This window comes from Gossypium arboreum, chromosome 8 (assembly GCF_025698485.1).
Source record: "Gossypium arboreum isolate Shixiya-1 chromosome 8, ASM2569848v2, whole genome shotgun sequence".
Classification (NCBI taxonomy): domain Eukaryota; kingdom Viridiplantae; phylum Streptophyta; class Magnoliopsida; order Malvales; family Malvaceae; genus Gossypium; species Gossypium arboreum.
Genome location: NC_069077.1, coordinates 124,660,855 through 124,670,804, shown reverse-complemented (window position 1 = coordinate 124,670,804; position 9,950 = coordinate 124,660,855). Strand labels below are relative to the sequence as shown.

Here is a 9,950-nt window from a genome sequence, read left to right as displayed (position 1 = left end):
TATCGATACTCTAGACGTCTCAGATTTTAAACTTCCCCACTCAACCAATTTAGTATTAACATATAAATGCAAAGATCCCGAGTCTATCAAAGCATAAATAGGTTTTGAATATAATAAAAATATACTTGTTACAACATCATTAGCATCACCATTATCACAAGTTCGCCACAACATAAGCTTGAGCTAGCATTTTGGCCACTGATTTTTGAGTAACGACATCATTTCCCTTTCTAGCACCACCTCTCGAAAGTGAACCACTTCGACTCGACCTGCAACCTCTAGAAGCAGGCATAGATTTCTGAGAAGTAACATTTGTAGCATTCTCATTCTTTGGACAATCTCTAACAGAATGTTCTATAGATCCACAGCGAAAACAACCTTGAGTTAACTTCCAACATTCACTACGGTGCTTTTTCCCACAGTGCTCACAATTTAGAATTTTAGTATCTTGAGATAGACCTCGCACACTACTCGTAGACACAGTCGGTTGTCTATCACGATTTCTATCAATTCTATCTAACTTAAAGTTTGATCTTCAGTTACCATAGAATTCTTTTGATCTCTTCTGTGGTGGGTTTGAACTAGTAGCTCCAGGGCGCTTTCTAACAGTACGAATATTCTCAGTCTTTTTATCAAAACCTAGAACTTGCTTTACCATTCTTGCCCATTCAACTAAATCTGCAAATTCAGTAATTTTGTGTGATACTAACTGTACTTGCAACCCATCGCGTAACCCACGTAGAAATCACTTGCAACTGTCAATTTCAATCGGCATAGACTCAGCAGCATACTTACTAAGTCGCGAAAACTCTCATTTATAATCAACCACAGACATTTCACCTTGTTTCAGCATAAAAAACTATTGTTTTTTGTCTTCAATATACAATTCAACCACATATTTCTTTTGAAATTCTTTTTAGAAAAATTCCCAATTTACTTGATTTGCGGGTACATGACGTGTCACTGACTGCCACCAAGTATATGCTTCTCCTCGCAGTAGAGAAACAGTACATATGAAACTTTATCGTGGGTTGTACTCAAGTTGTTGCAAGATACGTTTAGTAGATTCAATCCAAATTTCAACTGCAGAAGGATCAACTCCTTTCAATCTTAAGAATTCTGTTGCACCATATTTACACAATTCTTTTATCGAAGCTCGACGAATAGTAGGGGTAGATGTCGTAGCAGATGTAGTTCCCACCACACGCTGAAGAGCATCAGTAATAGCTCTAAGTAACTGTGAATCATCTCTTTCCCCAATATTACCTCGTTCAACATTAGGTTGTTAAGTACTAACTGGATTAGCACTCGGTGTTGCCGATTTGGTTTCATCTAATTCATTAGAAACATCACCTCTTATATACATATCTTGATCAATATCATCATTATAATCATCCGACATTTTCAACTATAAAACAAAAAACAAATATATATATATATATCAGCATCCACATCCTGACTCAATTTGACTCAATTATGACATGTACCTCTAGACTTAATTCCGAGCTTGATTTAATCCGAGAATCGGCTAAACCTGTAAAACTCTGATACCACTAAATTATAACACCCCTAACCCACATCCGTCGCCGAAATAGGATTCCGGAGCATTACCGATCAAATAGGCATAATTTCAAAACATTTCACATAATATAATATTCAAGTCAAAATCAATCACACTCATACATGTTGTCCTTTATTTGAGCCCTCGAGGCCCAAAATACGTGATAGAAACAAGTCATCCATTTAACAAATTCAAAACATGATCAAACACATCCAAATCATATCAAAACATACATCCTAGGTGTCTAACCAACGTACCCTCATTGGTACCACAATTATATCATCAAATCATATCATCAAAGTATCATTCAAGTTTAATTTGTAAACATGCAAAATTTAATCTATTTTGCCTATTTCATGTTCATTTAAACATTAACTTATATGACCTCAAACATAAACACATATTTATATGTATATAACCAACCAATATTAACTTATAATCTTATTTACAATCAATCCACAAAATGATTAATAGTTAGACACCCTAGGTACATGCCAACGTAAAAGGAAAAACATCACCACGTTTGAGTTTAGGACCGTTGTTGGATGCTGAATCGACGATCAAAATTGAAATTCCTAATCTGCGCACGGAAAACAAAACCTTACACCGAGTAAAACTCAGTGGTATTTCTATAATTCGAATATTTAAAGAAAAAAGATTTCAAATGTGTAATTAAAATATAAACACATATTAATATTTAAATATTACAACAACCATATGCCAACTCTTTGAATTCATACATAATGACATATCATATTTAATTTGTTTCACAAATATCTCAATTCTCATACTTGCTATATAAATAACTTTTCATAATTTAATTTACATTTCATTTATACAATTGCTTTATCCATTCCATATTCAATTAATGAGTATATAACTCATACATTTCATGTATTTGCAACATATTTTACATTCAATTTTCAATTCACTATTTCACTTCCATTTCTCATACCATGCCATTTCAATATCAATTATAGAACTTTATTATTCATTTACCCTTATTAACACGACTCGAACTAGGACGAATACACAGATCCAACCAAAACACACCAGTTTGGCACCCAGTGGCTCATCGGATAATTCGAAGTAATAAATTGACACCCAGTGTCTCATCGGCTAAATCGAAGTAAATTGGCATCCAGTGCCTTATCAAATTAATCCAAAGTAGTAAATTGACACCCAGTGTCTCATCGACTCGAAGTCGAAGAAATCTCTGGACTCATCCAATCCTATGGCATGCCATTTATATCTGACTCAGCTTGATATAGTTAATAGGGTTTCAATTCACTTTTCAAATACAACATAAATTCAATTCAATTCAATTCAAATAATCAATATATATTCAATATATAATTCAATCAATATAAATTCAATAAATTCATCACATGCTAAATTAATCAATTTCAATTGCAAAACATACTAATTCTTACCTCAACACTTACCATTACATTAAATTGAATTATAACAATTAACAACTAAATTCAGACTATAGAAATACAAACCGAAAATTTTGAGCTATTCCTCGTTGACTTTATCTTTTCCCTTTTTAGTCGAGGGTTTCGGTACGACGTTAGCTACGGAATTAAAACAATTAAAAATCATCAATACAACACAATTCAATTTCATATTGAATATTTTAATTTTTACTCAAATATTGCCTAAATTTCAATTTAGTCTCTAAACTAAGACTAACTTTTATTCTTCATTTTTAATTCTTTTTTTTCATGAAAATTCCACTTTAGACTAAATTCAACTCCCTATTTCCACATAAATTCCTAAATTTCAAAATTTTCACAATTTAGTCCTTATTACTCAAAATGTACAATTTATTCTACAATTCAATCCTTTTTCATTTCTAACTTAAAAATCGATCAATTTAATCCCAAATATTAAAATTATTCAACATTAACAACATCTAGAAACTCAATAATTTCTAAAATTGTGGTATGGGTCAGGTAGTAATTAACCGGGATTCTAAAAACATAAAAATTATAAGAGAAAGAGACTAAATTGACTAACCAATTGAGCTTTGAACAATTGAAATCCCTAGCTTTTTGTCTTTCTCCTTCATTCTTTCTCTTTTCTTTTCTTTATATTTCCTTTAACCTTCTGTCTTTTTTTTATATTTTTATTTATTTATTATATTTACTAATTATAATATATAATATAATATAAATACTTAATAATTAAAATATAATATTATAATATTATAATATATATTTTTAACTTTAAGTTTTATAAATATGCGGCCTCATTTATAAGCAATGGTATAATTGCTTATTTAGCCCATTTAATTTTTATTTAATCTATAATTCAACTTTTACCCTTTATACAATTTAATCTTTATACCTAAATACTCTTAATTCATGCAAATTCACCTAACCAAAACCTAATTAGCCACATAACTAACTTAGTAAATATTTTTAATAAATATTTATGAGTTTGATTTACGAAAACGCAGTCTTGAAAATGCACTTTCTGACACTCGTGATTGTCGGGTCGTTACAAAAATAGTACATGGGTCAGCTAAATCAAGCTCTCAAGATCTCAAAAATATAAAAATTACAAAAAGGACTAACCAAATTGTAACTGAAACTTTAAGCTTCAAAATAGGTTATTTTCTTCCCACGACATGAAAAGGAACAGATAGAGAGAAAATGTTTTGTTTTTCTCCTTTATTTTAACTTTTTATTCTAATATTATAACTTAATTAATTACTAATTATTTAAATTAAAATTAATTAACTTAACCTTAAACCAATTTAACAAAAGTAAGCGAATTTCCTAATCATCCACCACCATTTGGTCATTTACAATTGGGTTAATTTCTCAATTGGTCCTTTGATTAATTAAAAATTTATAGCGATTGACTTTTACCACTTTTACAATTTTGTTCTTGTACTTTAATTAACTATCCAATTGACAAAAAATAAAGGACCAAATTGCAATTAATCTTTATACTAACCTCGAACATCGAAAATGAGATTTTGAAACCACATTTTCCGATACCATTGACTTTTGGGTTAATATAATTTACTTAACTTTAATTTATTTAATCAATCTACTATTAACATCATCAGCCACTAACACCCACCTTGACATGGTCTAATTATTATTTTAGACCTTAAGCCATTTTCAAATTAAAAATCTATAGTGATTAAACTTTACAATTTAGTCCTTAAACCTTAATTAATCACTAATTCGGCTAAGTTACCTATACAAAATTCAATTCACCCATATAATAAGTTCATAATTACCTATGTTAAGTATTTATAGACTCGATTTACAAAAATAGGGTCTCAAACCTGTAATTTTCAGTACCACTAGAAACCAAGTTATTACAACATGTATATAAAGGTCTTTGTTTTGCAAATGGCCGTTCTAAGTTAGTTGTTGTATGGCAAATGTGACAATGGTTAATTTTAAAGGCTTAACATGGTATTTAACTTATAGTTGCATGATTAGGTCAAGGTTGATGCCTTTGTGAATGAAGGTCACAAGTCTTGTATGCTTTAATATGTTAAAGGTTGCAAGTGAACTAGTTGAAATAGCTAGGTGAATGAATGTTTAGAAATGGTGTGTTTGATTGATAAGCATGATACATAGCTTAGTGGATGTTTAGGTTAGTTCTTGTCAAGTTAGTTCTTTAAATGGCTTAGTTCTTAGTTTGCATATTGAAACCTATTTGAATCGGTAAATGAAGTTTTTAGATATGAATGGTTAAATTGGAAATTGAAAATGCTTAAGTGAAAAATATGTTAATTGTGTTATGTTCAATGGTTGGTTCTAAGAGATATAAATTTGTGTTAGCTTAAATTGTATTGTTTTGGCATAAGAGGAATTGGTATATGAATGTATATGATGATATATTGTGATTGGAAGCACTTAAATTAGGTACCAAATGTGCATTTTTCCAAAAAACAAGGGCAATGTCGCAACCTCACCCGCTAGTGAATGGCGTTGCGACGTGGATATACATGTCATCGTGACGTAACTCACTAAGTTGACAATGTCACGATGAGGAAATTATGAAGTCTCGACGTCAGTATGAGATTTTAAAACTTTACATTTTGGTCCTAATTCATACTAGAGTTAGCAAAAGAGCTTTTATAAGCTCATGTAGACCCAAAAATGATTGTGTAACATATTATGAAAGTGAATGATACTTACATATTTTAAATGATCAAATAGTGTATAATCGTCTATAGTTGCTTTGACAATGAATGAAGCATCTTGTAGCTCGGACTGGGCGAACGAGTCGGGCAAGGGGCGTTACACACTTGGCACACAATTTGGCTATCTTTAATACATAATGTCTTAACTAATCACTTGTCAGCATTATCATTGAAATGGGTTAGACATACTTACATAACATGAGTAACATCACTTAATACCAAAACAATTTCGTGTTACATAACAAGTTATAAACATATACCATTTTATATTCAATACATTTTCAAGCTGTTCTATTAAGATAAATATCACTCGATGGAATTATAGTAAAACTGACTCGGATACACAGGTGAACTAAGTTGCTCACACAAGCTAAAATTACATCAGGTTACCCGTCCGAGCTAAACCTATGTTACATATAACTCAAGAATTTGTAACAAATGCCAAATCTCATTATAACATGTATAATCTTTGGTCAAGCGTGCGTATAGCCCTATTGACATGCCAATTGTATCATAGTCTTTTACTAGGTTCACACAGACAACATTTATACATAAATGCATTATCATACCTGTAATCATTCTTATTTACTTGTCATACCCTGTGTTCAGTCACATTTGCATTTTCGTAACTTGTACACTATTCTATCGTATGACATTCATTTATCTCATTTCATTTCAAATTAGTCCAATTCATATATATATATATATATATATATATATATATATATATATAATTTCACATTAAATTTTAGAATCACATCTCAAAATATCATCAACCCACAATTAACTCATATCATATACATGTTCAATTCATTCTCATATTTTATATTATACTCCCAATAAATCATAATAATTTTTATTTCATTCAAATTAGTCCACTATTTCGGCAATCAATATCTATCATAGCAATTTAATTCATATGATCGTTACTAAGTCACTTTGATATTCAATAATGAAATATGATGTGAATATACAAAGAAACAAATTGTTCTCGAATCATAAAAGCACAAACTGATATCTTGCATCACTCAACGACGTCTCTTGTTTTTCCTTTCCCTTTTGACGGCCTGAAGTCGTTGTCGCTATATTCAATAATTCAATAAATAAAGAAACATTAGATTTCATTCATTCCACATCCAAATACAAACCCACATATATTAAATTTTATTCAATTTAGTCCCTAAACTCAGGATAAACATAACTTCGATTTCTAGCATCAGATTAAAATTTGATTTCATATATTTTCATTAGGGACCTTATATTTTCTATTTATAACATAATTTCATGATAGATTTTACATTTATTCAATTTGGTTCCCAATGTAACAAACTTAACAAACAAGATAAATTAACTTTACAATTTAGTCCTTTTAATAATCTAAGCTTAAAATCTATCAATTTCAAACCTAATTCCTCAATTAATCAACAATGAAAGCTTTCCAAAACTTTATCAATTTACCAAATTGGTACATAAGCTAGTTAAATCAAGCTTCCATGATCACAAGTCTATAAAAATTGCAAGAAAATGGCTTGATTTCACTTACCAAATTAATGGCTGAATACCTACAATTTTGAAAGCTTTCGTTTGGTTTTTCTTTCTTATTTGGACGGTAGATAAATGAAATGAAGGAGATGATACTATTTTCTCCTCTAGTTTTAACTTATATAGTTAATTAAAATTAATTAATTTGATTTAATTAAATATAATCAACTTTAATTTCTAATTAAGCTTAATGGTTTCTCACATAATCATCCACCATCAACAATTTAAAAATGGTTTAATTACCATTTTGGACCTTTGTTTAATTTCTATTTAGGTCCTCAAATCTTGTGTTAATTAAAATTTAATAACAATTAAATTTTTATAATTTAGTCCTTGAGGCTTAATTAATCACATTTTCGGTTAAATTGCTCAGTCAAACTTCAACATATTTTTATAATAACCCCGAAAATATTTTTATTTAATATTTACGGACGCGGTTTATGAAAATTAGGTTTTGAAATCGCATTTTCTCACACCATTGAATTTCGAGTTGTTATAGGAACCGAACCGAATTCTATTTTTATTTAATATAAAATAATTTAAAATTTTATTATATAAAATAAATATTTTTATTTAAAATAGTGAAAATAATTTAAAATTTTGTTAAATAATATTCAAAAGTTATAAAATAAAATATGTTTTGTCAAAATAAGTCTAAAAATTTAAAACAAAAAATTAATATGAAAAAAGTCAAAAACTAAATCAAGAGGAACCAAATTATAATAGATGATTCATAAAATATAAAAAAATTCGACCCTACCAAACCGATATCACGTTTACTATTAGAATTAATTACACAATTTAAAATCCAGGTTCATTCACTGAATAATTTGGGCCATAAGAATTGACTTTACATTGGATGGTCGCATCAGTATCCGTTTTTTCATTTAAGCAGAGAAAGGCCGAAACCTTAGGCAAGCTAAAAAGCCCAACTCTAACACTCCAAAACTGAAAAACCCTAGTGTGGAATCCATATATTCTTTACCCTCTGCACCAAGCATTTGTGACATCGCCGTCTTCAATAACGAAGATACAGTGCTAAGGTACTCTCTCTCTCTTCGCTCTCCCTCTATTACTGCTGTTAGTCTTAGTCTTTCTCTTGTTTTTCTTTTTAATTGATTTGACCAAGTGAAAACGCAGTGAGTTGGTGTGAGGATGAGTCGTGGTGCAGCAGCTGGAGCTAAGGGAAAGAAGAAGGGAGCCTCCTTCACCATCGACTGTGCGAAGCCGGTTGAGGATAAGATCATGGACATCGCTTCTTTGGAGAAGTTTCTTCAGGAAAGGATCAAGGTTGGTGGCAAAGCCGGTGCTCTAGGTGACTCCGTCACTGTCACCCGCGACAAGACCCGTATCACCGTTACCTCTGACTCCAACTTCTCTAAGCGGTACTTTCTCCATTTCTCTTTTGATCTTTTGGTTGTATTATTTGAACCACTCGTATATATAGATCTTAAAGTTTGTTTGAATCTTAAGCAACCAAAAATGGCAGAAATCTTTTAGATTTAGGGTTAATTTAAGGTCGATGATGACAAGTTTTAAGGCTTGTTTCTCAAAACATTCGCAGTGGCCGCCTGAGAGCTTTCGCCTTCGCCGGGCTTGAGAGCTTCTGCTGCTTTAATCCTTCCTTGGATGTCTGAGGCCTTCCTAGTTGATACTCTCGTCTTTACTTAGTAGGGGAATGGCTTTTTGTTTGCTTTATAATTTTAATTGAATCCTTTTAAAGATATGACAGATAAAGCGTTTTGGTTTATGACCAATGATGACAATTCTTTTGCATTGTTTCTTCCTTGATTGTGTACACTTTTTTCTGTGGTATTTGGTTCTTTGTTTTAAAGGGGAAAGAACCATCTTTTAATTTGAGTTTTGGCTGACGGTTGCTTGGTTTTTAGGTACCTTAAATACTTGACTAAGAAGTACTTGAAGAAGCACAACGTCCGGGATTGGCTTCGGGTGATTGCTTCCAACAAGGACCGTAATGTTTATGAACTCCGCTACTTCAATATTGCTGAGAATGAAGGGGAAGAGGAAGAATGAGCAATCAGTTCAGTTACTTTTCTCTGTTACCTATCTGGTTTATTAGTTCAGAGGAAACTTGTTTGTGTCAAATCGTTGGACTTGTTTGGGTTTGCTTTTTGACCCTTGGCTTTATTTTCAATGAAGTTTTGGTTGCTGATAGTTAAAATTTTTTGTTTATGTATTAATATATTAGATTCTATAAAAGAAGGATGCATATTTCTTTTCATGAGTTGATTGTTTAGAGCTCTCATTTCACTGATATGCTCATGGCTGCAAGTGCCATTTTCTATAAAGTATTCTCAGTGGTGATTTACTTGCAAATGCAATCCATTCATGGATGATTATGCAAGGTAGAGATTGGTGACTAGATCAAAGCCTTGGAATATGTAACCAAATTGAATGATTATGTTGTGTATAAATATATTGTGGATAATTTTATCCATGATGTGCATGCAAATTCAAAGCAATTCAGGGATGAATTGCCAATGATGAATTCTACGGTAACTTGTGCATGACAGAGAATTGGGTGTATGTTTGTCTTGTTTAGTGAAATGATTGCCAGGCAGATAATCAATAATCAGTTCCAGTGATGGTAAATATTATCAATTGTGGTTGAAATGGTGAATTTTTTTTCCAGTTCCTTTTCTCTTTACT

General features: G+C 31.0%; 1 protein-coding gene and 1 non-coding gene across 2 annotated transcripts; both read left to right on the top strand.

The window, feature by feature from the left end:
* Positions 1-8,166: 8,166 nt before the first annotated feature.
* Positions 8,167-9,462, top strand: LOC108457828 (60S ribosomal protein L22-2). The gene is made up of 3 exons (XM_017756987.2): positions 8,167-8,323; positions 8,421-8,665; positions 9,170-9,462. The coding sequence occupies exons 2-3, from the start codon at positions 8,436-8,438 to the stop codon at positions 9,312-9,314; spliced, it is 375 nt and encodes a 124-aa protein (XP_017612476.1). The 5' UTR covers positions 8,167-8,323; positions 8,421-8,435; the 3' UTR covers positions 9,315-9,462.
* Positions 8,798-8,921, top strand: LOC128280015 (small nucleolar RNA SNORD14). Its single transcript, XR_008270197.1, has one exon. It is a non-coding gene; the product is annotated as a small nucleolar RNA SNORD14 (small nucleolar RNA).
* Positions 9,463-9,950: the final 488 nt, after the last annotated feature.

Coding starts and splice junctions, on each gene's coding strand:
- LOC108457828 (XM_017756987.2), top strand. CDS start 8,436: ATGAGTCGTGGTGCAGCAGCTGGAGCTAAGGGAAAGAAGAAGGGAGCC. Junction 8,666..9,169: donor GACTCCAACTTCTCTAAGCG/GTACTTTCTCCA, acceptor CTTGGTTTTTAG/GTACCTTAAATACTTGACTA.